Below are 27,818 nucleotides of genomic sequence, written 5' to 3'. Positions count from 1 at the left end.
ATTAAAAGTAAAGCAAGGAGTGTCTGGAGTGCCTCTGAGCCGATCAGAAAACCGTGCTTTACCTGCAGAGGCCGGCGTCTGGAGAATAAAGATCAGGCTCCGTATACCCTCGCTGGGGAATTTCAGCGCTGCAGGCGAGGAGAGGGGAATAACCCCGCCCTCCACTTTTCAAATCCATCCCAGCTGGACGCATGCGCCTCGCGGGCGACCGCTGTATTATCATAGAGACGGCGAGCTAGCTCGTCCACCTCTGAGGCCGACATTTTGGATCCTGGCAGGAAATTGGGGGCTGGGATCACTATCAAGTCAGGCTGCACGGCCCAAGAACGTGATCGCGGAACAGCGCCTGTGGGAGTGACGCAATCAAGAGGCGGAGAGAACCCCTGATGTTTCCTGGAAGAACAGGCTTTTAGAGTGTTGCCCACCGCCCTGCCCTCATCGGAGATGGCGGCTCTGCGGGCGCTCTAGCCGGTGCCTCGAATTCCCAGATCCCCGGAGGGGGCGGCGGCCTCGCCACTGGCTCTGGGGCGGCTGCGGTACCGGTCGCAAGGAGCGCGGATTCCGCCAGAGCTCGTTGTGGCCTTTGGTGCGAGGAGGGTGAGGGTCTCGGCCCTCTCCCCTGCTGGGCCGGGTTTCTCGGCGCCCTCCCCAGCCGGACCCCCGCGCCTCGCAGCCGCCTCAGTCGGAACCGTTCCCGCTGCGGCCCCTCGCGGGGCGGCTGTAACTGCGCCTCGGGCCGGACGATGCCCAAAAAGCTCCTGCTGCTGCCCCCGCTGTCCGTGTGCTCGGCTTTCCGCGCCCCGCGAGCCAGCCCCGCCGCACGCCCGGCCATGAACGCCGCCCGCACCGGCTACCGAGTCTTCTCCGCCAACTCCACGGCCGCCTGCACCGAGCTGGCCAAGCGCATCACCGAGTAAGGGTGGGGCGGGGCCCGGGACGCCCCGAGGGAGCCCTCCCCGCGCGCGGGTCGTCGCTCTTCCTCCCCTCCTCGGCCTCCACCGGCTGAGGGTAATCTGGTCCGGTCGCCCTGCACCGGGGGAGGAGGTCTCAGAATCCTGCTGGTTCGGGGCTGGACGAACCCTTGGAGGGGACGGAAGGCGTCCCAGTCCCATCCCCACCCCCGCCCTACACGGCGGGCTCTGAATGACCTAATGCCCGCGACGCCCACCCGTTCCTTGCACCGCACGCCCTTCTTCCGTCACCCCAGTCCCGCAGCCCAGAGCCGTGGTGAGGGGTCGGTAACCCCCGGAGCGAGCGCCTTGGAGGCCGGCTGGCCCTGGGTCTGCTCCGCTTCGCAGAGGTGGCGTTGACCTCAGGATCCGGTCGTGGCCATTCCCAAGCCTCCTCTGAGACAGAGGCCGGGAGGTAGTTGTCACCCGACGGCGTGGGTGCAGTGGGGAGGCGGCAGGTGGCCCGCCCTCCGGGCGCACGGCGCAGCCGCAGCAGCCGACGTGTGGCCAGGTGCGCGAGAACAAGGCAACTCCGGGGAGCAGGCTGGTCGGAGCTGGGGATACACGTGATAGGTCTGACCGTAGTTTGCAAGCCAGCTTTAAGGTGCATCAGTCGTTTGAAGTCACGGCTGTGCCTTTCCTGGTCTTTTTAACCCAACGAGGCCTGTGGGCTCAAGTGGCCTTGACACAGCGCTGAGACGCCTGCCCAGCCTTGCCACTTGCTAGCACTGGGCCAGAGGCCTGATTTTCCTGAACTTCATTTGTAAAGTAAGAATGATTCTATCTATCGGGCAGGAACATTTTGAGCACGAACAAAACCGTGTGCAGCAAGCATTGGCTATCTAAATGGTGCCTTTTCTAGTTGGCTCTTGTGGAGGGTCCCCGAGCCCCAACATAAAGGAAGAGCTTTATGAGCCCTCCAAGTAAACTTCTTACAAATGTAAGACATAAAGTTAATAGCCTGTCTTTCGACACATGAAGTCACTTTCACGCTTTAAACAGTTTATGTTAGAGTTCCTCTGGGAGCTTTTCAGAGTTGATGAATAAAGCGTGTAGAAGAAAGTGGAAACTGTAGTCAGATTTACTCAGTAATACCTATTTTCAGGTGGAGTTACGAGATTAGAAGTGTGAAAAAAACAATCCCTGGGCAATTTACGACTTAATTTCTGTTTCTAACCCCTGATTATTTGTCTTTCTTTTTGAGGCCAACTGACATAACTAATTTTAAATATAAAGCTTGTGTTTGTTTATTTTGGGTCACAGTTACCATACATTGACCTTGCTGAGAGAAAAAACAGAAAGAAGGAGGGCACATTCAAAATGTCAATAGTTTTTGCTGTTTTGTTTTTATGTTAGGTTCTTCCCTGCTTTGTTCCAGAAAGATTTTAAGTTACTGTGAATAATAAATATTTGTAATTACTTCTCTTATCTCTTTCATATGTTGAATTTCTCAGTACGATTTTATTTGAAAAAAAGGTTTTTCCACAAAGCAGAGTTTGAACATCTTTAGATTAGATTGACCCCTGAGGTTATGATATTTTATTTCCATGATTCTTTTCGGATGTAAACTTCAAGCAGGGATTCGAAAGCTTTTTTGATTATGTACATTATGTACATATCAATTATGTACATTATGTACATACCAATTATGTACATTATGTACATATCAATTAAAAAAGTTAGATGTCTTACATTCCCAGGATATGTGTAAGTTACATGTGTGTTACCATGATCCCCCTGTATCCTTCATCCAACTTTCACACTTTGCAGCTCTTTGTTAATGTTGTTTCATCTATTCCACCTATCCCTTGCTTTCCTTCTTTTTTGGGGGGAGGGAGAGCTGGAGTGCTTTTTAATGGTAAAATCACACATAACAAAATTTACCATTTTAGCCATTTCAAAGTGCACAATTCAGTGGCATTAAGCACGCGTACATTCACAGTGTTGTGTAACTATCACCACTGTCCGTTTCCAGAACTTTTTCATGATCTCAAACAGAAACCCTTTCCACATTAAACACTAATTTCCCATTCCCCCTACCCAGCCCCTGGTAACCTCTGTTCTACTTTTTGTGTCTGTGAATTTGACTACTCTAGATTCTGCCTATCAGTGGAATCATGTTGTATTTGTCTTTTTGTGTCTGACTTCCTTTACTTAGAATACTTTCTTCAAGGTCCATCCATGTTGTAGCATGTACCAGAATTTCATTCCTTTTTAAGGCTGAATGATAATCCATTGCTGGCTAGAGTATTTTTAAACAGATTCCAACTTTACATCATATCACTTCACTCATAAAATGGTAATGCTAACTGATAACAACTAAAAAAACAACAAAAATACAACACACTTAATTGCTTAATATCTAGTATCCAGTCCTTGTTCATATTTCCCCGATTGTCTCAAAAAGGGCTTTTTACATTTGCTTTGTTCTAACTGGGATTCAAACAAGATTCGCACTGCATTTGGTTAATGGCACTGAAGTCTATATGCTTTTGACAATTGAGGCTTGAGTTTTTGGAATTATTGCTCATAACCAAGTATTTGTTTAGGGATGCTTTTCCAAGACAATTATGACTCATAAAACAATAAACTAGACATTAACTTTGGTTGTGGGCTCGTTCCAGTAAAGCATTTCATTACAGAATGGTGAACACTTGAAGCTGCTTCCGCAGGGACAATGGATTTTCAGTTCCTTATGAATTAAACTTTCTAAATAGTTATTTGGGAAAGAATGTCAGTCTAGTTATTTTTAGTCTTTTTGTTAGACAGGTACTGTGAACTGGAGTTTTTTTTTTAGAAAGAGCTCTCTTAATTGTCTTTTTTTCCCCCCCTGCAGGCGTCTTGGTGCTGAATTGGGGAAATCTGTGGTATATCAAGAGACCAATGGAGGTAAATTAAAATTATTGCTTAAACATTTTTTGTTCTCTAAACTGTGTTTAATTAAAAGGCAGATATTACTCGTATGAAACACAGACACATTTTTCACATTAGAGGTGTAAGTCATCATCCTATACTTCCCTTTAAATCTTGACTTCTTTGTTCTCCTTTAATTCTCATTTCCTCTTTTTCCGAGGTAATGTAAACATCCTGTCATTTCGGAATGAGAAAAGGAGAGATGTAGAGAATAAGTTTTTTCTTCTGTGTTGGGCTCTATTGGTAAATACTTTTCGCTTTTATCTGTCTCTTTGGGTCATCAAATGGCACCAAGTGCAATCTGATACTAGATAGTGATGACTTAGTTAAAAAACCCTCCTTCAGTTCTTTTCATCTCTAAATTTTTCTCTCAGGTCTCTTGTGTACTGTCACCTGGGTTGGTGACCTGTTCTTGCTACCCTCTGGATTTCCGTGGGGAACTCTGACATTAAATGATGATACTCGAAGGCACTTTGCAGATGGCCAGTGTCCTAGGAACGCTGCGTTATAAATCTTCTGGTGGGGCCAAATAGTTCAGGTTGTAGTGCCCTTATTCATTGCAAAGACAAGTTAGTACCAAGTAACATGGAATAATTTTTTCAAAGTCGGAAGTGTGGATTCATGATTCTGTGCTTCCTTTTTTCTTCCTGAGGTAGAATTATTTATGGTATAAGAAGCTTGAGGAGATAAATTACTAAGACAATTGATGTTTGGGGAATCTAAAATAAAGCAAAGTATTCAAAAAGGAATGAGAGTTTAATGAAAGCACACATTCCCACGATGTATATAAGTTCCATGTGTGTTAGAATTAACCCCCAGATAGCCTTCCTCCAACTTTCACACTTAGTAACTTCTTCCTTGGTGACTTTAGAAGCTTGACTGACTACCCCTGTGCTTGGCACACTCTGTCTCCACATCTTTGCTTGTTCCCATACTCCCTTCCTCACTGCACATTCCAGTTTGCAATGCAGCCATTGTTCCCAGCCCCCTGCTCCTTCTCCTGTATCATGGCTGGTCTTTCTCTGGCACGTTGCGCTGAAGAGTTTGCCAGCCGTCGGCACTGCTGCATTGTCTCCCTGGGTTGGTCCTCATGCCCTCGGTCCAGGTCCTCCACTGCGTGACTCTAGCACAGGGCCTGGCACACAGGGAGCCTCAGCATTTGTTGAAAGAATAATAAGGATGGTAACCTTTGGCCTTTTTATTTGCTATAGACCACCGCCCTCTTCCCTTCCCCCCCCCCCCCCCGCTGCCACCCCAAGTATCTTGCCTTTATTTTGGTGACAGACTTTCTTTTTTGGACCCTGAGATTTTATGTAGATCTGTTTGTCACTTTTGCCTTCTTGTCTCTTTTTGGCTTATTTTCCCCTTGACTTTTTAAAATCTGTGTGCATGTCATTCTGAGATCTATTCAGAATTGTCATGACGCATTAAGTGAAGAGCTGCTTTAGATTCCTCTTTACTCCAAATGCTGCCTGATTATTGCATCATGAAGTGCTTTCCTGAAAACTACAGAGCATTTTTATTTTTCAGAAACAAGAGTTGAAATAAAAGAATCTGTTCGTGGCCAAGATATTTTCATTATACAGACCATACCCAGGTAAGAGCACTACTTTATGACACAATTCATTATCTTTTCATATGAACAACAGTTTGCTCTTCTTTAAATTATAAATGTTAAACTGTGTTCCTGAGTTCTTGGAGCCGCTCTAGCAAATTAATAGAACCGGAGGAGGGGATCACGGGAACGTCTGATTTATGGCGGGTCAGTCACAGTCACAGGTGGTTGCCTGACTCGGCAGTTGTCGAAGTGGGGGAAGGGGTGTTGTCTAGCCTGTAGCATCTGACGCTATTCTCCAAGGAGACAGTGTCAGAATTGAGTTGAATTGTAGGACATCCAGCTGGTGTCGGAGATGCCTAAGTATTACTTGATGTGAGAAAACCCCTCCACGCATTTGGTCAGCAGAAGTATCCAGTGTTCTGAATGTACAGAGAGGAGAAAACTGCTCTTTACAGCCTCCTTTGAGGGGATGAGAAAACTCTGTCTGAGGGAGATACAAGGTCACAGATTTGAACCCAAATATAACAATTCCCCTGCAGTGATAACTGGTAGATACTAAGTATTTTCTTTTTAATACTTTTTTTCTGATTATAAAAACAATGTTCATCCCTAAAAATACAGGCATTATAGAAATGTGTATCAAAGAATAAAACTTCCCCAGCCCTCATTCTACTCCCCAATCCTTTCTGAGATAACTACTTTAGATAGTTATTTTTTCCCTCTATGTTTTTTATATGTGTATACAAAGTTAGGCTCCATAATTCACGTGTTCCTCGAAACCAAAATGCAAGTAATTTTAATTTTATTTGCCTAGTTTCTTTTAAAAGAATATATAAAGACATGTCCTTCTGCCCCCAACCACCTCATCTCCCACTTTCCTGCAGCAATTGTTTCTGTTTCCTATGTATTTTTTTCAGAGACCATGCGTATTCAAGCAATTGCTTATGTATTTTTCTTAATTTTTACACAAAAGGAGTCTAATGTACTCTGTGCTGAACTTTTAAAAAATAAAGCAATATACTATATTAGCACATAAAGCACATAAAGAGCTGCCTTTTAAAAATTCTCACTTTGAAACCATCACAGACTTACTGAAAACTTGCAGGTCTGGTGCTATCATCTGAGAGTAAGTTGTCAACCTGAGGCCTCCCCCCCACCCCGCAATACTTTAGTGTGTGATTCCAACAAATAAGGGCTTGGCTTGGACATAACCCCAATATAGCCCTCAGAGTGGACATGCTAATGCCTACTTACACCTGCCGTGTAATCGTCGGACTGTGCCCAAGCTCTGCCTGTTGTCCCAGTAATGCTCTTCATTCATAGCACAAGGAGCCGGTTCCCAATCTCAAGTGGCACGTAGCTGCCACGCCTCTGCAGTCCTCTCCGGTCTAGGACAGTTCCTCAGTCTTCCCTTGACTTTCACAACTTTGGCACTTTAGCCAGTTTATTTCGTCAATTTAGGTTTGTCAGATATTTCATTACATTAACCTAAAAATAAAAAGGCCAAATTGAGAGGCAACAAGCCTTTATTGAGATCCAAAGTGTAGCTATTGGGAAGCACTATTTCAGGCAGAAATCCACATAGTGTTCTGATTAGGGGATGAAGGCAGGGGTGTTTATGAGAAAGGGAAGGGGAATAATTACATGAATAAAAGGAAGGAATTCTCTATTGGTGTTAATAAGTCAAGGAAGAAATTTCTTTCTGCCCCCCCCCTTTCTTCCGCCTTTCCCCGCCCCACTCCGGTTCAAGTTGTTGTTTCTCAGTCTAGTTGTGTAGGACACAGCTCCCCGGCCCATGCTGGTATTAGGAGCCTTGTGCTCCCCCCTGCTGAGACAGTTGGTCACCTGTCATCTGCTGGCCGCTCACAGAGGCCCACAGCCGCTCACGCTGGCTGCCGGCTGCCCTTGGCAGTACACGGTAGCCCATGGCAGCACAGCAGCCTGCGGCAGCACACAGCAGCCCAGCTCCAGGGAGAGCCGTTGTTCACAATCTTAGCTGTAGAGGGCGCAGCTCACTGGTCCACGTGAGAATCGGAGTGGCGACCTCGGTGTTAGGAGCACGGTGCTCCAACCACCTGAGCCACCGTGATGGCCCAAGGAAGGAATTTCTTATTGTGCAAATAAGCTGAGTTATTCTTTAGCTACACATGGTGGTGCAAATTCTAATGAATGACTTTAATTTTCAGTCTGGCAGTCAGAATGTGTGCTTTCCTGTTAGCTTTGCAAACAGTTGTTTGGAATACAGTGTTGCTTTGGGCCAGTCCAAGGTTATTTTGCCCAGTTCCAACATTCCACAGGTTTGAGGAATAAGACCTGCAAGGCAGTTCCTCTGGGATGATGGCTCCAATTTCATTTTGAAGTGGCTCTGTTTATATCATTTTTCACAGTGATGATGGGATTCAGGTTGTGTATTGGGGAAGGAATACCACAGGAGTGGAGTTGTGTTCTCTTCATCGTGTCTTTTTGCTGCTTCGTAATGTATTATACATGTGTACTAATATTGCGTCAGCCAGGCACGTATCTGATTGTTTCTAGTCTTGTGCTAACGTAGTAGTGCCGCCGTGGAATAGCCTGTGTGTACATCATGTTGCCCATGTTTCGGGCGTATCTTAGGCAGACTCCCAGAAATGAAGTTGCTGGTTGTACAGATCCATGCATTTGTCGTACTGATAGACGTGGCCGCGTTGGCAGACGTTTGTAATACTTGTAGTATCCATAGATACCTCTGTACTGCCCTCCATGGAGGACATACCAATGGACGTCTCCTCCAGCACTGTTGGTTTTGTGTTGTTTGCCTCTTAACGATGGGTCTTTTTGCTGAGGGTTTTGTTTGATATTGCATCTTGAAATGAGGGGAAGACCTGAGGGGCTTGCCAAGGAGTAAATTCATGGGGTCAGGGGACCTTGACACTGCCCATGGCTGCTCCCTGGCCTTCTGGCCTTGACCTGGTTTATTGCAGTGTCATCACTTTTTTTTCTCTCAAATTCTTGAGTTCCTTAGGGCATAGGAAGAGCCTCATGGAACCCCAGATCCATGGCTTAGCCACTAGACTGCCAAGAGCCCTTTACTAGTTTACTGAGGGGTGGAGAAGAGCAGAACCTCGGGCACCATAGCCGTAGATGGGCCTGCTTTATCACTGAACCTACAGGAAATTGGGGGGTCGAAGGGCAAAGGCAGGGTTCGTTAGTAAAGTCTCTTTCCTCTCCCTTGATGAATTTATGACAGCAAAAGAATTGTTTATCTAAAGAAATCTTAACATTACTTCACAGGGTTGCATCTTAACTTGGAATTTGAGCTCTGACTTTGAACTCTTCTCTAGGAAAGGAGGTGCCTTGTTTGTGGTCGGTTGTGTGCCAGCACACAACTCTCTCCTTAATTTCCTTTTTTTTTTATAACACGCCTCCTTCCATATCCCCATTAGAATATAAGCTTCATGAAGGTAGAGATTTTTCTTTGTTTACTGCTGTACCTCCAGCACCCAAAACACTTTTGCTTAATGAATAAATGGAGTTTGACCTTCTATATCACTAATTCCTCAAATGCTTGTGGATGCTAATGAATGCTATACAATTTTTGTACATTTCCATCGTCATGAAATGACTGTGATCCCCTTTTCTGTTCTTAGATCTCAGTGAGTCCCTAATACTTGATGTTACTTCCTCTCCCACTGGCTCTCATCTGAAATGGAAAAGACCTTTGCCTTTGTGTCTGTACTTTGAAATTCCTGGTTTTAGTTCAGAATTCCCTCAACATGTCATAAACAGAAGTCACAGTCAAAAGGACATGGCCAAAGAACGTTCGCCGTTAACAACGCTGTCCTCTCGTGATCTCAGAACAGTATGCGGTAGTCTCCTTTGCTTACTACTAAGCAGTTGTGCTTTACACAATTCTTGGTTCGCTCTCTCATGGTAACGAAGAATGCTCAAGATAGATATTTAACACGCGTAGTCTAGAGTGTTACTAGGGGCAGTGATTTAGATTGAACTGCACTAAGGAAGGGTCACCAATCTGTAGGGGTTTTCCAGGACAAGGACAAAATAAGCATGGTAAGATGAGTTGGTTAATGGCTAGTTGGCAAACGTGCATTTTTAAATTTATTTGAACCTAAGGTTTTAGAAAATTTGACCAAAAGAAGAGGTAGTGAGCCATCCGTGGAGTTGCTGTGCAGAGAGTGAATCTTGTAGAAGAACCGTGACAATAATTTTACTGAAGATGGTGCAGTTCTCTTACTGTACTTGCTTTGAGATTGTTTAGAAGCCACAGTTGTCTTCCCAGTGGTGCAGTTTTGTATGTGTGTTACGTGCCGTTGAGTCGCCTCCAACTCCTGGGGACCATTGCATGAGTGACGTCCACAATGTCCCGCCCTCACAGCCCTGCTCATGTGGCCTCCTGCCTGTGGCTTCTTGTATGGCTCAGTCCATCTCATATTCGGTCTCCCTCTTTTCCTGCTGCCTTCCATTTTCCCAGCATTATTGTCTTTTCCAGAGAACCTGGCCTTCTTGTGATATGCCTGAAGCAGGGCAATTTCAGTTTTGTCATTTTTGCCTCAAGCGATGTTTCAGGCTTACTTTGCTCTAGGACCCCCTTGTTCGTCTGTCTGGTGGTCTCTCCTCCAACACCATATTTCAAGTGAATCGTTTTTTTTCCTGCCAGCCTTCTTCACTGTCCATCTTTCACATTCATATGTAGTGATTGGGAAGACGAGGGTGTGGGTGATCTTAGCCTTGGTCTGTAATGACACATCTTTGCTCTTGGAGATTTTCCCTAATTCTTCCATTGCTGCCCTCCCGAGTCTCACCCTTCTCTTGATTTCTTGGCTGCCATCTCCATTTGAATTGATGATGGAACCAAGGTCAGCAAAATCTTTAACAATTTCAATGTCAGTTTGGTAGTTCAGTTTGTAGGTATCAAAAAAAAAAATATCCTCACTTGGTAGTTCCTGTATCTCTTAGGATGATGGGGATGGACGAGGAAAACTGGAGAATGGACAAGAGGGGGGTGTGTGTGTGTGTGTGTGTGTGTGTGTCCCATATAAAAGGTCACTGGGTTTGCCACAGTGAGCTAGTACTTTTATTGCTTGACTGCAGAATACTTTAGTACCAAATAAAGAACACAGAATTTGGGGTTTTAGTCTTATCTGCTATATATAGTTGTATAGATGAAGGAATAGATTGTACACAATTTTCTATAGTGGAGCGGGGGCGTGCTACCTGTGGTGATAAGGCTGATTTTAGACAGACTGAAGCTTAGACATTCAGCTGAGCTCATTGCCTTCAGAGCAGACGTCCTGAGATACAGTATACAGTCAGGCGCCACTTCACGATGGGACATGTTCTGAGAAACACGTCGTTAGGTGATTCTGCCATGCGAACATCATGGAGGGCACGTCTACAAACCCAGGTGGTAGAGCCGACTGCTGTAATCGTATGTGCTGTACTTTTACACGACTGATAGTGCAGTAGGTTTGTTTACACCAGCATCGCAAACATGTTAGGATGGCTATGAAGTCACCAGGCGACAGGAATTTTTTGGCTCCATTATAATCTTATGGGAAACGTCATTCTGCAGCCCATGACTGAATACCTTTTCCTGGTGCTGTTGTTGCTCAGAATAGCTTTGGAACTCATCTTCTGGAAACACTTTCAGAACTTGCAGCATGTTTCTTTTGACAACTCCAGTAACAGTACATTTTTGGTTGTTGAGGATGGATTTAATTTTGGGGAATAGCAAAAAGCCATTCTGAATGAAGTAACTATGCCGAGTAATTGAAATGTGCCTGTTTCTGCACCCAGTTCCGATGTGTGTGTGGGTAGTTTCCCACCACACCACAGAGCAGTTCTCCAACACCATTCAACTCAGTTCTGACACCACCTACCTGGAGACAGCCTCAGGTCCCACAGGTGAAGGCTCAGTCCTACAAGACTATCCCTCCTCCACTTGATGCCAATGACGAGTGCAGGTTGTCACCTTGCTTCTGACATACCAACTGATCAGAGGTTCCAATGACCCCCTATTTGGGTTCAGTTAATCTGTTAGAGTGGCTCACTGAACTCAGAAACACCTTACTCACTACATTACCAGTTTATTATAAAAGGATGTAACTCAGAAACAGCTGGATGGAAGAGATGCAGAGGGCGGGGTAATGGGAAGGGGCGTGGAGCTTCCACACCCTCTGAGGGCACCGCTCACGCCACGTCTCCACGTGTTCACCAACCCTGGAGCTCTCTAAACTGCCTCCTTTTGGGTTTTTATGGAGGCTTCATTGCATAGGCATGCTTGATTACATCATTGGCCATTGGCAATTATTGATTCAACCTCCAGCCTTTCTCCTCTACCCAGAGGTCAGGTGGGTGGGGCTGAAATTTCCAACCCTCCAATCACATGTTTCGTCTTCCTGGCAACCAGCCCCCATCCTAGGTGCAGTCCAAAAGTCACCTCATTAACATAAAAAACCTTTATTGCTCTCATCATGTAGGAAATTCCAGGGGTTTTAGGTGCTCTGTGCCAGAAATAGGAAAGAAGACCACATATGTATTTATTATAAGTCAGAACACAGTGTGGTACTCAAGGAGCTTTTAAATACTGAGCGATGGAACTAAGTAAAATAGAAATGAAGCTTACAAACTATTTTTTGAAGGAAAATTTTTGTGTTTATGTTACAAGCTCTAGTATGTTCATGTCACATAAGAAGACTCACCAAAAGCACATTTATCACTTATTTGCTGCAGATGAATGATTGTTGGAGATGGGGGTGGGGTAAGTCGAACCTCATAGCCATGTTCTCGTTACCATCTATGGCGTTGGCCAGTTGCAGTTCCAGGCAGCTTAATTGACATATATAGGACATGTCTGTTTCCTCACCTCACATTCCTTTTTGCCTGTTGAAAAGGAGACAGCAGAAAGGACCAAGTTTAATGTAGGCTGTGATTATCTTAGGGAAAAGAAAAATAGTTGGTAAACAATTAAGAGTGTCCTACTTAGATACAAAGACCAAGAACAAGCCAGGATGTACTTGGAACAGTCTTAGGGAACAGATAAAGCAGAGACTGCCAGCCAGTTTTTCTTCACCCAGCCGGTCCACATAGGAACCGCCTGCTGTCCAATTTGTCCAATGTCCCTCAGTGAATGGGGAAAGCCAGGGTGACAAAGGCCCTTTTGTGGCGTTCCTGGCCAATAAGGGGTGGGACGTGGGAGGCTTTCGTTAGCCTTGAGCTGGAGGGTGTTGAACCTCTTGGCATAAGTCTTAGGAAGAAGAAAAAGTGGAAAATAGTAACCTCAAGGGAGAAATTAGTAATTAATGGAAGAAAAATAACTCTGAAGTCAGGGCTCCTCCAGAATTGTTCTTGTTGCATTGACGTCTTACTTTCTGGGCCACCGTCGTGGTGTGCTATCCAAACCTCAATGTATCATGGTTGTGTATTATAAATGCTATTCCAATGCCAGCTGAAAACCCACTACCCAGACAGAGTCTTCCAGAATCTTTTCTATTGACTTCAACTCTGAACATATTGTCGGCATTGGGAGGGACCTGCTGTCAGAAGCCTGTCCAGTGGAGCATAGCACACAAGTGGAAGGTTAAGGAAGCTCTCATTCTATCTAAGGTTGACAAGCAGTCTATATATGGAAGAGGACGTTTGCTGTAGTACACATGACGCCTGGTGTTTAGTGTAGATATGGACTCCTGAGTTATTTACATACTGCCCTCCAGGTACTATTCCAGCTTCCAGCTTAACTTTCAGAGCCCATAAGTCATCAGTTTAGGTGATCTGATGTGGGAAGGGAATAAAGTGTAAAAGTGTTTGGGAAGGGGAATATTCTTACATGAGTTGGTCATGCTCCTTCCTGGGACAAATGCTTAGCAAAGAGTGATTCAGTGTGGGTCTCCAGCATTCCCCTAAGATGTGGTCAGCTTGTTTACCATTTTATCTCCCCCACCTAATACAGGGCCTCACTCAAGTTGCTCAGTAAATATTTGTTCAGTGGATGAATGAACTAAAATGGACCGAGTATTATGAATTCCTAGGTACCGTGGAAGTGTTTGATAAGTGTTATGTCCTGTTAATACCAAAAGATTGTATGTTCTCTGACCTTCTGATGCCTAACTTGGGACATTATTGCATTGGAAGTATTGTGGACGAAAAAGGGCTGCTGTGATAAGTCAGGTCATGGTGGGGAGTCACACCCCAGGCCTGTATCTTTTTTGGTGAAAGGTTTTAAGCCAGCCCTGTCCGAGTCTGAATTCCTGGGATGGTTCCCACAGGTGCTAGGGAACTCTGGTCACCAGCAGTTGATGTCTGCTTCGCATGCCACTCCAGTGACCGTGTCCCTGACCAGATCTAGGCAGAGGTCAGAGTGGATAACTGAGCTGTGGATTTAGGTAACCACAGTGGAAAACCAGAGTTTACGCAGCTAAAAAGAAGAGTTGATACGCTTTCGCCTGTATGTGAGATGCCATCACATGCTAGTATGGAGATAAAATGTCTCTAAAACCCATCATAGCAGTTCATGTTAAGGTTGAGATCTTTTCTAGGGGCTAGTAAATGAAATTAATCCAAAAATACGAACTTTCACTGTTGCAGAGATGTGAATACAGCTGTGATGGAGTTACTGATCATGGCTTACGCACTGAAGACTTCCTGTGCCAGGAATATTATCGGAGTCATCCCTTATTTCCCCTACAGCAAGCAAAGCAAGATGAGGAAGAGGGGCTCCATTGTGTGCAAGCTCCTGGCGTCTATGCTGGCGAAAGCAGGTGAGTGGGGACGAGGACTCTGGGATCCGCGCTATTATGTAGGTCTCGTCCTCACTCAGGAGTATCCATCACTGATCTAGTTGGGGACCTGTTTCCTCTAAACGCTGTTCACTAACTACTTTTTGTTGTTTCCTGTTGCGTAGTGTGGTTAGGGATATGTGAGCTCAGGTATAAATTCTTTTTTTCTCTTCTGCTTCTTTTAGAGTGACAGTATCTGCTTCAGTGTTTTCTGCTCTTCTCTAATCTTGGCCTTTTCAGCATTCTCTTTACTTCCTTTACATTTCATCTTATCATCATTAAATTTTAACTGGCGATCTTGGCATTCGTATGTGATTTTTTTGAGCTTCAGGCCTAGTTTTATGTATTCGCCTTAGTTAGCTAAATTCTATTTATGTATATAATGTGCAAGCTGGATTTTTTTCTTTTTTTTTTCTTCATGTGCCCATACTTCATGTGCCCATACTTTCTATTTATTTTTTTATTTTTATTTATTTATTTAGTTTTTATTAGTTTCAGGTGTACAAGACAAGGTAATACTTAGACGCCCACCATCTACATCCCTCACACTGTGAACCCCCCTCCTCCCACCCACCATCCCTCCCACCTCACACCCAGCCATCACATCACACACATAAAATTACAGTTGGCATTCATTCATGTTTAGCCTCTGGTGCACAACGCCACGATCAGGCATCCACACCATCCCTGAGGTGGTCTCCCAAATAGGACGCATGCCCATCGGATACCCAACAAAACCCCTACAACATTATTGAATAAGTTCCTCAAATTAATTTCCAGAAAACCCTGAGGCCATCTTGCGGCCACCAGCCGCCTCCCAATCCCTTCACCTTTCCCCTTCTCCCCAACTCCACCCCCCCCCGCCCCCGCCCATCTAACCACTCTCGGTTTTTTCTTTGTGTCCTCAAAACTGTCTCTGATTAGTTCATTCACATATTCTTTTCTTTAGATTCTGCATATAAGTGAGATCATATGGTACTTGTGTTTCTCTTTCTGACTTATTTCACTTAACATAATGTTCTCTAGATCCATCCATGTTGTTGCAAATGATAAGATTTCTTTCTTCTTTATGGCTGCGTAATACTCCATTGTATAAATGTACCACAGCTTCTTAATCCAGTCATCTACCGATGGGCATTTCGGTTGTTTCCATATCTTGGCTATTGTGTAAAGTGCTGCAATAAACATAGGAGTGCATACTGATTTTTGAATTGGAGCAAACTGGATTTTTAAAAAAATACGATTTCTTTAGCTTATATACTCTTTTTCCCCCCTCCCTGATTGTCTTTCTGTATAGCAGTTCATTTTCATTGCTTTTATTCTGTGTGTTTTTGTAGCAGTGACATACTTTCTGGCCTGTGAATCAAATGAAATAACACTTTACAGTCTTTGGAATTTTATTTGCCTGATGTGTATTTAAGAACTCTAATATATATTTGAGTCCTTGGAAACATTTGAATTCCTTTTCTCTCTGAAAATGTATAATGTTTTTGTAAAGAACAAGTAATACTGGTTCTTTGGTCTGGAACTTTTGCTGTGACCTTTGGCTATTTGCGGTGTATTTATATATGTACCTCTTTTTTTGTTTAATACTATTGATTCTAAAAGTCTGTCTTCTTTGTTTTTCTGTAAGAATATATTTCTTGACCTATTCTTTTATGATCCAAAGGAATTGATCTAAACTCTTCAATATCTTATCTTTGTGTTATATGAGCTCCTTTTCATCTAATATGCGTATGACTTGGCTTTTGCTTTCTTACTCCTTCTGCCTTGGCCACAGTTCTTTAACATTTCTTCTTAGATTCTTTAATCAAGGCCTTACCTTACTATTTTTTCCATCTATTTTAGTTTCGGTGTTTATTAATTCCATCTTCACATCTTTCTTCTGCCTGTATTTTCTTTTCTCAATTTTGAGGACAAAGCTAATAATCACAGTAGAGGAGAGTGCTTTTTTCTCAGCTTCAGTTCGTTGTCCATGTGGAAAGTGATAGGCTCCTTTAATCATTAAGTTTTGTTAAGGTTACAAATAAAGTCTGTAGCGTATAAAGTCTGTAGTGTATGTGCTTATTAACAATACCCCCTGCCTTCAGCCTTCTGTTAGGAAACAGGAGTTGGGCATCTAGTTTGTGTCCACTGTAGCCATTTACTTGTAGGGGTGAACTTTGTAATTTTTTGTTTTAAAATTTCAGGTTTAACTCACATTATCACTATGGATCTTCATCAAAAGGAAATACAAGGCTTTTTCAGCTTTCCCGTGGACAACCTTAGAGCCTCACCTTTCCTGCTTCAGTATATCCAGGAAGAAGTGAGGAGCCACCAGCAAATACCCCATTGTCCTCAAAAGAGATCCCATGTAGTTTTTCTCTGGTATCAGATTTCAACATTGAAAGGCCCATCAAGTGATTTTTCTCTTAAGTCTTAATGCCGAGGCAGCCAGATAGGGTCAGCATTTAGGCATGGGGGATCGTGTATTTCAAAGACATTAAAAATGGTATCTAAGTATCGTTAGCAATTCACTTATGTTTTCTAAAATGAAGGTTTTAGGAATGAATTATTTTTTTAATCTTCTTGGTGTAGCAGTACTTTTGCAATGATGTTCATTGAGAAGTGTTAAAATTCTAAGATATGTGAATGATGTTCTAGGATACTTAATTGCTAGTATGGATCATTGTTTTAAGAGGAAAAAGTATAACACCTGTGTCCAGGTGTTATTTTTTGATAACGTTTCAATATTTTCTTATTTTCCCTTCAAATCTAGATTCCAAATTACCGAAATGCAGTCATTGTAGCTAAGTCTCCTGATGCTGCAAAAAGGTAAATAAGCCAGACACTTATAAAAATGCCTGTGAGTGCTTTCTGAAGGCAGAATGAGCAGTTTGGGGACCCAGGGTCTGTCGTAGTGCAGCCTGTGGGAGCTCATTTGCTTGAGCTTTCCCCACAGCCGTGTCACATCCGACACCACAGCTTTACCTCCGGTCTCCAAACAACACAGGTGCTTCCCTGAATTACCGCATTTTACCAGGTATAATGTGCTCCTGTGTATAATGCACACCGACATTTTTGGCCCAAATTTTCAGGGGGAAAAAAATCTTTCATTTTAATTTTTTCATTCAAATTTGTATTTGTTTACATTTAGGTACTTGTTTTTTGTATCATAAAGGAATTTTAGCACTTATTTTTTAACACATTATGGTGCAAGAAATTTTATGTAACAAATAATTACAAAACACAGGAACAGATACAGAGGATAAGAAATTTTAGATACCGGTAACAAATTTACGATATTTATACATCATAGAAGGCCAAGAACTCTGCGTCATTGCAAGTTCATTGTAAATAACTTCAACAAAACCAATTATCATATTCCAGGGTATTATTTTGCATACAGATATGTTATTGATTTCTAGAGTTACACTTTCAACTCATAAGCCTAAATAAAAGAATTACAAACATTTATATAAAGATACAGAATTAGTACTACCCACGTATAATGCCCATCCTTATTTTTCCCTTACAAATTTGGGCAAAAAAGTACGTATCATATGCCTACATGACAAAATACGGTACTCAGTTTTCTTCTGGGAGAAAATGAAATTCTTCCTTCAAGTTCTCAGGAAAAGGAAAACAGAAGGGCCATAAGCACTTTTCAGGCAATGGTTTTTGGGAGACCTTTTTGAACAAAGTTCTTTCTTCTGAAGATGAGTGTTAGAATATTGCACAAAAGGTAGCACCAAAATTATCTAGAATCAGGTACTAGCCCACATCTCAACTCGTGCTTCTTGAGGCATTTACATTCCAGCCTGGGTCCCACATTCTGATTTATATAGATAATCCCTTTTTATGTCTCCAAAAGGTTGAATGATATTTTTAATTTATGATTGATAAAGTGACGGAATAGTGACGCTTGGGCTTTCTTCCCATGAATTTCACCATTCCCCTTCGTTTTTCTCTTAGGGCCCAGTCATATGCTGAGAGACTCCGCCTGGGTTTAGCCGTGATCCATGGAGAAGCTCAGTGTGCAGAGCTGGACATGGATGACGGTCGTCATTCTCCCCCAATGGTCAAAAATGCTACTGTCCACCCGGGCCTGGAGTTGCCATGTAAGACTGGCTCTGTGTTTTCATTTTATTTGTAAATTGAAGCAAGTTTTGAATAATATGAATGGCTAGGAATTAATACTTGTGTGGCTGTATGCTGTCTTGGTATTTTAAAATAATTGAATGGTATTGCATTGATTTTCCCTTTAATGTACATCGGCAGAGGACAGCTGCACTTAACTGGGTAGCACTCAGCATTCAGAGAGTGTGAAATAATTTAATAATTTTAGCTTTAGTACAAAAGTTGCATGTGTCACATTGTGAAATCTTAAGGTTTTTTACTTTGGTACAGTGGGTGATAGAAACCTTTGATTTAGGTAACTTTTAGCACTTGTGTTAGTAATATAACCCTTGGACCTGACAGACTTGTGCTTATCTCCATGGAATTTTTGAGTGGCAATAACCAGCATTCAATACTGGAAAATACATTATGCTTTTCAGAGGAAGGAGTTTTGTGTTTTTTTTAAATATGTTTCTATTTGCCATGTCTCAGAAACATACAGACATTAACAAAGTGGAAAAACATTAGAATGGTTACACCTCAGACAGGGTATTTCAGACAGGCTCCTATCTAAGGTGTAAGCATTCTAATTGTTTATAATTATCAGCCTCAGGAAACTAACATTGTTATAATACTATTGTCAGGCCTTATTCAGATTTTGCCAGTTGTCCCATCGATGTCCTTTGGAGCAAAAGAAAATAGTTTTTTTCTGGACTAGGACCCAATATAAGATCACACATTGCACTCAGTTGTCATTTCTCTTTAGTCTCATTTAATCTGGAAAGGCTCCTCTGTTCTTTGTTTCTTATGACCTTGATACTTTTGAAGAGGACAGGCCAGTTATTTTGTAGAATATTCCTTAACTGGGGCTTGTTTGTTTCCTCATGATTAGGTTGAATCCGTTATTACTGTAATTATTGTCAAATGTTGATTTTTCTAATTCCCCTTCTTCCCTAAGTATCTATTTATTTATATGAGTATGGAGTCATAGACTCTTATTTTATTCAGTGTGTTACAATCCATTGCTACTATTTATTTTAATGCTCAATTGTCACAGACTTGGCTAAAAAGAGCTCCTTTAAGTTGCCTCCTATGTTCTTTTGGCATGTCCCTATCATCTTTTGATACTTCCTTACTTTCTGGTACAACTAGATGTTCCATGTTCATCTTGTCCTTTCTTAGCCCCAGAATTAGCCCAATTGGTTTAGTGTGAAGATTTGGGCTTCAGAGTGTCCACTCAATTACCACTACCTATGACTAACCTTGACTTATGTTCTTTTGTAAGTGACCGAATGTATTTGTAGGATAAATTCCAAGAAGTAAAATATTTTAATATGGTGAGATTCTCTATTCTGGGAATGTTGCTTTGCTACTTATGATTATAACAGTGTTTTCTCCTCCCAGTCATCTTGTGTATCATATATTACAACTTTTACAGTTGCCGCAGGATCATTTTTTATGATTCTCTTTTATAGATTTAGTCAAAAGAATCCTGAAAAAATATTTCTTGTACGTGTAATTGTACCTTCCAAATTAAATAGGCTTTATATCTCTTTATCAGTTATGTTTTTACAGTTTATTTAATAGCAACGAAGAGGAAAATATTAGAATGTTCGGACAAGGCCAAAGGAAAGCAAATATTCACCCTCAGGGTCTCTGCATCTTTTAGAAAGATGAACTGTTTTATCTTCCTGGAAGCCGTTCTTTTGGAGCTGTAGTAGTTCTCAACTGAGGGTGATTTTGCCACCTCCCTGCCCCACCCCCCCAGAGGATTTTGGCAATGTCTGGAGACATTTCTGGTTGTCTCAACCAGGGGGCAGGTAGAGTGCTGCTGGCATCGAGTGAGTGGAGGCCAGAGATGCTGCTGAACATTCCTTCAGTGTCACAGTGATGCAGGCCAAAATGTCAGTGCTGAGGTGGAGACACCCTGTTTTAGAGTAATTTGTTAAAAGTGAAGTTGTACATTTGTTTCATAAGAGAGAATCCATATCTCTGTCATGGAAAGGGCTGCTAATGAATTTGAAAAGATTGTCAGTGGTTCCCCTCAACTCTGCTCCGTGTTTGCCACAATGGTGAAAATTAAGAGTTTGGATTACAGAAATGAGAGGAAGTCACCTTGTCTGGCTTGATTTTTCCTGGCTTGTTAATTTTGTAAGAGAAGAATGTTTTTCACCACTAAAGTGAAAAAGAGAATTAGCTATCTTTGAGCATCTGTTAAATGTAAATTTTGACTTGTTTGCATGGAGAGTTATGAGCTTGAAAATAATTTCAGTCTAGTTCTGCTGGAGACCTGATTTTATTTCTTATATCTCTTTTTAATGTCAGTTTGTTGATCAAGTTTGATATTCCATTGAACTAGAAATAGACTAAGATCAAAATGAGTAAAGAATGAATATTCTCTGTAGTCTTTCTTTGCTCTTTATTTTAGGAAAGAAAAGTTTGGTTAATTGACTCCAGGGAAAGAGTTTTTAAAAAGTGTGTGTGTGTGTGAAATCTAAGGATGGTTGTTAATGTAGCATTATTTTACTTGGAAAGTGCCAACTTTCTACTTCATAAGAATATTGGAAATCATTTGATAAATTGACATTTTTACTACAGTAAATTGGTAGAATTTTAACATTGATTTCTGCCCGCAGTCACGGTGCCCAATTCATTTGATTCTTAAATAGTCTGGGTTTTGTTTGACAAAATGGAGAAAGAGAGCAGAACCTTACGCACAGGGTAGTTGAAGCACCTTGATCCTTCACCTGAAGTTACATACATTACTTTTGCTGAAAATTTTAATGTTTTGGTGTTTTACTTTCTGGGCAAGCTATTGGAAAATCTTTGGCATTTTTTTTTTCAAAGCCTATCAGGTACTATTTGTTTTTCCCTTGACCCTATTATAAAGTCTGTCTTTGTTTTTTAGTAGCCGCCAAATTATGTGTTCAGTTTTATCCAGATCCTAAAGCCAGTTTTAAGTCGGGATTGAGCATAGGAGAAAGGCTTGCTTTTTTAAAGCCTTTTAAGCCTCCATCCATCCTAGCTATATGCCTGTGTTTCTCATTACAGACTGACAAAAGGTTTTTGGGAGAGGTAGGCTTAGAGGAAAGTAGACAAGAGTATTGTGACATGTTTTCAGCATCAAACTACAGCTTAATTTCTATTGATCTTTGGTGAGGGATATTGGCTTGCAATCTTTTTCCTTTTATACAGAAGAAAATGGTCAACAAAAGGGATTGCATCTCTTAAGAAGTGGGTAGGTTAACACAACCACTTACCTACAAGGTTTAATTTAAAGACAGAATTTGAGGAAGCTTTTCCTAATGTTTGGTGATTTATTTTCTTCCCTTTGGTGATATTTGAATGCAGAGCCTTTTTGATTCCAAATTCAAGAAATGGCTCTTGTTTCTGGGGTGGGAAAGCAGGAAATGTGTATTGAAATTTGCCAGTAAAATAGTGCTGAATTTTCAGCTCAGCTAATTTGCTGGTATACAGAAAGGCACGCTTGTTCTCTGAGGTTTACAGTGCTTATAGATAGGAATCAGCAAAGTGGATGGTTTGCTGATAATTACTAAACTATATAATTACCCTGAATTGTAGTCTCTTCTCCCTCACCCACCACTAATTTAATAAATATTTAATAGTAAAAAGCTTTCCAAAAAAGTAGAATCCTTAGCCTATTCTTCTGAAATGTTGTGTTTTGTTTTCCCCTAACCTCCTTTTGAGGGTGAGTTCTCTTTTCCCTTCTCTATCCTGTAGTTTGTTTTGTGCACTGATAGACCTTTTCCAAGTATAACTTTTGTAGTGAGATAAGAAGCCTCTTCAGGACTAATTAAATCAGGAAAGGATAATGGACTCTTAGTTATTGTTTTCTAGTTCCTTATTTTCAGGAAACTCTGATTATGTCAATGGTGTAGTTATCTGATAATAAGATTACGTTGTCCAAATAAGGTTACTTTGGAAGAAAACAAAATGCCAGCTCTTTATGTGGCAGCCTTTCTCTGTTTGATTTTCTACAGAGTGGCATTCATTTTGCATTTATTTGTCAGTCTCAGAATTGGATGTTTCTATTCTGAGTGGCATTGCTCCTGCCTTTCTGTGTAGGTGGGGTCTCCCTCTCTTTGCTTCTCCATCTTCAGACCTGCTCTGTCTAAAGACTGGTGGCTGATAGTCACACATGGCTTTTGTACTCTTGAAACTTGGCTGGTCTCAGCTGCGAAGTGCTGTATGTGTCATATGCACACCAAATATTGAAGACTTGGTATGAAAAAATGTAAAACATTTCTAATAAATTTGCATATTAATTCCATATTAACGTCATATTTTGGAAATATTAGGTAATTAGGTAAAATAAAATCTATTCATTTCACCTATGTGTTTTTACTTTTTAACGTGGCTACTAGAAAATGTAAAATTACATTTGTCTCTCCTTCTTTCCTATTGGACAGCGCTGCTTTAGACAGTCTTTCTGACAGAGCCCGGGGTCATTGTAGAGAAATCTGCTTCTTCTTCTTCTTCTTCTTCTTTTTTTTTTTTTTTTTGGTCTGCAGTGGTTTTGCCACCACTTCCAGGCAGGGAATGAGGTTGTGATCACATTTACTCAGTGATGCATGACTGATTGGGGTCTTGTCATTTGTTTTGTTTTGCTAGTGATGATGGCCAAAGAGAAGCCCCCAATAACTGTAGTCGGAGATGTTGGAGGGAGCATCGCAATCATAGTGGTATGGTCACGTGTCTTCCTTCATGTGCAAAGATGACACTACTGGCTCTGAGTAGGTTATGCAGCTATGGATTGTTTTTCCAGTAACGATGATAGATTTCAATGGATCCATCTATCCGTTCTCACCCAGACTCCCTTAGGACAAGCAGAAATTTTTCTATAGATGAACAGGGATTATTATAACCTACAGGTGTAGAAAGAGCACAGTAACTCCCATAAGTAACCTTTGTCTTAAGGGCTGTAAGTTCCATCCAACCAGCCAACTACTCAACCGTGAGCATTAGAGCCATGAGATGAACTAAAGATGAGCTGTTCCGTTTTTACTAATGAGAACAAATGTCTCATTCTTCGTGCTTTAACATGATGTGTTTGCTCCCAGCTCTAAATGCCTTTGCTGGGCCACAGGATCGTGCTTCGTAATGGCTCTCTTCAATTCTTTGTTCCTCTCATTTAACTCTCTCTTGGAAAAAAGTAAATGGGACACTGGCTCTGCAGGATTAATCTGAAACCTGAAACAAGGAGATGAGTCGTGGCAGTCCTAAACTGTAGCTGCACTGACAGCCATGCATAGTACAGTCCGTGCACTTCTGTCCCCATTGCTGGGTACTCGACCTTTGACCCAGGCAGATAGCTCTGATATCCTCTGAAACAGGTGTGGAGAAGAGCAGAGAGGTGTGTGGAGGGTCGCTCCTTCACACTCACTTTGGTCTCTTCTCAGGATGACATTATTGATGACGTGGAAAGTTTCGTTGCTGCTGCTGAGATCCTGAAAGAGAGAGGCGCTTACAAGATCTATGTCATGGCCACTCATGGGATCCTGTCTGCAGAGGCTCCCCGCCTGATTGAGGAGTCCTCCATCGATGAGGTCAGTCTGCCTGGAGCACCTGGCTCAAGTCAAGATTGCTGCTCTCTTCTCTGGGAATAATAAAATGACTCAGTCACTATGGCTTACCCCCTCTCTAGAGGACCTATGAAAGAGTGCTTTCGCTGGCTAGCCATTTGTTGTGGCAGATACATATTTAGGAATATATGTCTGCTTTCATGAAAATTTGCTTTATGTATTTCACTATATTTTGAATTTCAGTATAATTTTATACTAAATAGTGTTTCTCTCAAGATTTGAGTTCTTCCCCAACAATATGAAAGGTTTATGCAGTGCTGAGGTGTACCCTGTCATTTCTGCATACGAAACAAGGCCATGACATTCCTAATCTTACATGTTGAACCATGAAACCTTTCCCTTGTGTAAAGTTGGTTTACTTTGTAAAAACTGTACTCAGTACAATAAGGCTTAGCAGGTTGGAACTTGAGCTGTAGGTACTGAATGTTGGGTAAGCTTTTCTGAGTGACCATGTAGGGGACCACGTCAGTAACAGTATTTATTTTCCATTGCTGCCATGACTAGGTGGTGGTGACGAATACTGTCCCTCACGAGGTGCAGAAGCTGCAGTGTCCCAAGATAAAGACTGTGGATATCAGTCTGATTCTTTCTGAAGCAATTCGGAGAATCCACAATGGAGAGTCCATGGCGTATCTTTTCCGGAACATCACTGTTGATGACTAGCTTTCACGGTTGCCTTGACCTTGGAACTCCTAAGGACAACATGTAAAAAGCAGTGCCATCAATTATGTACACAGTGTTTCCTTTCCAGGGAGTCAGATAGTCTCTCTCACCAAGTCTGGTAGGTAGGAGGCATTAAGATAGTCAAGAGGGAGACAAAGCTAATGGATAAATGGCCTTCAATGTCTGCCCTCATCATCCTATTCCTTCAACAAGTTACAGACACTTTCCTGAAAAGAATCTGAAAATCTTTTGAGGCTAAAAAGGAGTTAAAGGCAGATAAAGTTTTAACTCTATAATGTTCCGTTTCAGCTGCAGGGAAACGTGTGTGTGAATGTTGAACTTGGTTGGGAAAGCTGAGGCCCTGGCACTGTTTCCATTCCAGTTGTCCTCTCCTTAGGCATGTTCATGTAAATCTTTTCTAAAGAACCCTATTTTTCTCTGAGAAACTGATGTGCCTACCACCACTGAACGATGAAGCATTTGTAGCGTTGCTCCCTAGCAAGGACGTCATATTAGAGAATAACACCCTCCCTCTAGGTGTCTGCGATGCTCTCTGAAAGTACAAATAAAAGAATTTGTTGTCTTGCTTGTCTCTTCACTGCATTGCAGAGCTGCCCACTGTCCAGCTTCACGGTGACGAAATTCTGTCTGTACTCTGTAGAAGACAAGGGAATACTTTGAAGGGTGGGTTAGGTCCAAGGCTGGTCCCAAACCTTAGACCTGAGTCTCATTCTGCAGGTTCCACCCCTTTCTAGGCATTGCAGTGCACTCCTTGTTGAATGGTACATGAATAGTTAAGATCTAAATTTGTAAAAAAAAAAAAAAAAAAAAAAAAAAGAAAGAAAGGAGAGAGAGAGAGAGAGACTAATTGTACTTTTTCCTGTGTTATAGGTGACACTTATGTTTATTGCATTCCTTAGGACTGCACTTGGCCTCTCCACCCAACATTTAAAATTACGTTAATCGCAATTCTCATTTATCCCCCATTTGTCAGGTAAGCCTTGCTGCAAACATCACATAAACTTTTTATACCTTTTAGTCAGTCCAGGTCAGGCCTGCATGTAACGGGAAGGAGTGTGTGCTGGGAAATGAACTGGAATTGCTCATTGGTTCTGTTAGTTCCCGAGAGGTAATAAAGGACAGTTTGCTTATTTGTACAATTGTACTTCTCTGCAGGGAAGTTTGCTTGACATTTTTATCCCTTTCCTAATGACTAGAAAAGTCCCGAACACACAATCAAGACGGAGCACATTAGCTTTTCAAGCATACAAATGAGTTGCCTTCTGTTAATAGTCCAAGTAGGGGAATTTTGAGCAAAGAATTTAGTTATAAAATGATTAGCATGGGGGAGAGGAAGTAGACTCCTCAGGAGCCCTGGTTCTGGTTCCTAAGGTCAGGCAGACGACTGTCCCTTCTGGGCCTTCATCATCAGTAGTAAAAAGGGAGGTTTGCAATTGAAAGGTAAGGTTCTTTCGACTCGAAAATTCCATTTATACTTACGGTTAATGTTTCTTTCCCTCATGTCTCTAGGAGTAGAGATTTTTAAATGTATTTAAGTAGCAAAAACAGTACAATCTATTTCCTGGGATTAGGATTAGAATATATTAAAATATGCTCTTTCCACTGGCATCATGTGTGCCTGGCATGATGCCAAGCCTCAGGGAAATGAAAGCGACAATAGGAGGACTCAGGGAACCGACATTCTGGCTGTAGCCAGTGTAGCAGCAGTCACACTGGTCTGGAAAGTCACTGAGCTTAGAACTGAGGACGCTCAGCAAACAGCAGATGCTCGATCCCAAGGCTTTGCGGTCTGGCTTTGAGTTGTACAAGGTAAGAGCATGAGTGCACAAAAGAATGCAAAGAATTGGTTCTTTTGAAGACATCGACCACCTGAACGCCTGCTGTGTGTCAGGCACCGGAAATATAATGGTGAACACAGTCCTCAGTGTTACCCTCAGGGAGGTCATAGACTTAAGGACATTTAATTTCATTCCCAGGGGACGCTTGTTTTTTTTTTGGGGGGGAGGATGGTAGAGGGACAAACATAACCAGTTTCAATTAAATTTTACCAGCTCAGGCTAATCGAAAAATTGAAATTTGAAAGTAGTTAAAATAGGAGTAAGTACAGATGTAGTCACAGGTTTTTCGCTTTCCTGAATATAAACATGAGCTTTCCTGAATATTTTACGTTTTCAGGAAGAATCTGGTATGGGGAAACCAAGACTCAATTGCTGAGAGCTCCAAATTCGTCTAGTCCGTCTAATCCTGCCTTGTAATGAGCTGAAATGCTGGCACTTCACCAGACGCATTTCTTTTGAGATAAATTAGGCCAGACCAGCACAGGAAAGGTCTATCATCTGGTGACTAATTGATGTCCCCTGGGTGGTGAGTGGTCTAAGTTACCTTCCCTTCTGATTGAATAAATGATACAGTAACTGTCCCCAAGGGGCCATCCCTTAGATTTGTGCCCCTGCCCTGCATAATGGAACAAAGCATAGTTACCATGATGCCACTAAGTCTCTGCATTGTTGGTGGCCTCCAAAGATGAGTGAGTCCTGCGCCTTTTTAGGTTAAGGGGTAGCTGGAATCCTTGTGGACCTTAGGAAGCCGCCCCTCTCCCCAAACTGATGTGTGTGTTTGTTCTCTGATAAAAATGCCTTGGCACTGTCCCATATCTCCTGCCCTTGAGAACGTTTACTGAAGATAAAAATTAGTGGCGTCTTGGGCTGTGGCCCAGGCTTCCCCAGACCCCTTTAGGAAAGGCTTCCCCTAGTGAGTTTGGAGGTGGTTTCGAGTTTTGGCATGTCCTGCAAGGCCAGCGCCTTTCTGCCTCCACTCTGGCACCGGTCCCCTCTGCCGGCGTTCTTCCTCGGAATCCTCAGGGCGTGTGGGTGGGTACCACAACGGGGTCGCCCGCCCCACCCCTTTCCAAACGTACGCCGGCGCGAGGGGAGAACAGCGCAGGGCTCGAGCAGAGACCCGACAACAGCGGGCAGAGGGAGGGTCGGTGGTCCCCAGACCCCGCTGGGGAGGCGGGTGTGAGTTCTGGGAGTGAAGAGTTGGAAGCCTGGTTGCCGGGCGCTCCTCTCCATCCTTCAGGCAGGCTTCAGACGGAGACTGGTCCCCGGCACGGCTTGGCCCAGGGGCAGGGTGCCCCGTGGCCGTGCAGGGGCCCACAAAGGCCCCGGAGTACCGCAAGCAGTGAGGGGGACGTGGCCATCTGTAGGGACGCGGAAGCCAAGCGCTCCTGAGAGTGCGCAAG

General features: G+C 42.6%; 1 protein-coding gene across 1 annotated transcript; it reads left to right on the top strand.

Moving 5' to 3' along the window:
• The first annotated feature begins 206 nt into the window (after window positions 1-206).
• PRPSAP1 (phosphoribosyl pyrophosphate synthetase associated protein 1) lies at window positions 207-25,142 on the top strand. The gene is made up of 10 exons (XM_081029997.1): window positions 207-913; window positions 3,787-3,839; window positions 5,394-5,460; window positions 14,002-14,174; window positions 16,382-16,497; window positions 16,951-17,006; window positions 18,147-18,292; window positions 22,923-22,993; window positions 23,711-23,857; window positions 24,398-25,142. Exons 1-10 carry the CDS (start codon window positions 744-746, stop codon window positions 24,554-24,556), a joined length of 1,158 nt encoding a protein of 385 aa, XP_080886123.1. The 5' UTR covers window positions 207-743; the 3' UTR covers window positions 24,557-25,142.
• Window positions 25,143-27,818: the final 2,676 nt, after the last annotated feature.

This window comes from Rhinolophus hipposideros, assembly GCF_964194185.1.
Source record: "Rhinolophus hipposideros genome assembly, chromosome: 20".
In the NCBI taxonomy this organism is placed as follows: Eukaryota; Metazoa; Chordata; class Mammalia; order Chiroptera; family Rhinolophidae; genus Rhinolophus; species Rhinolophus hipposideros.
This window is presented reverse-complemented; position numbering and strand designations above follow the sequence as displayed.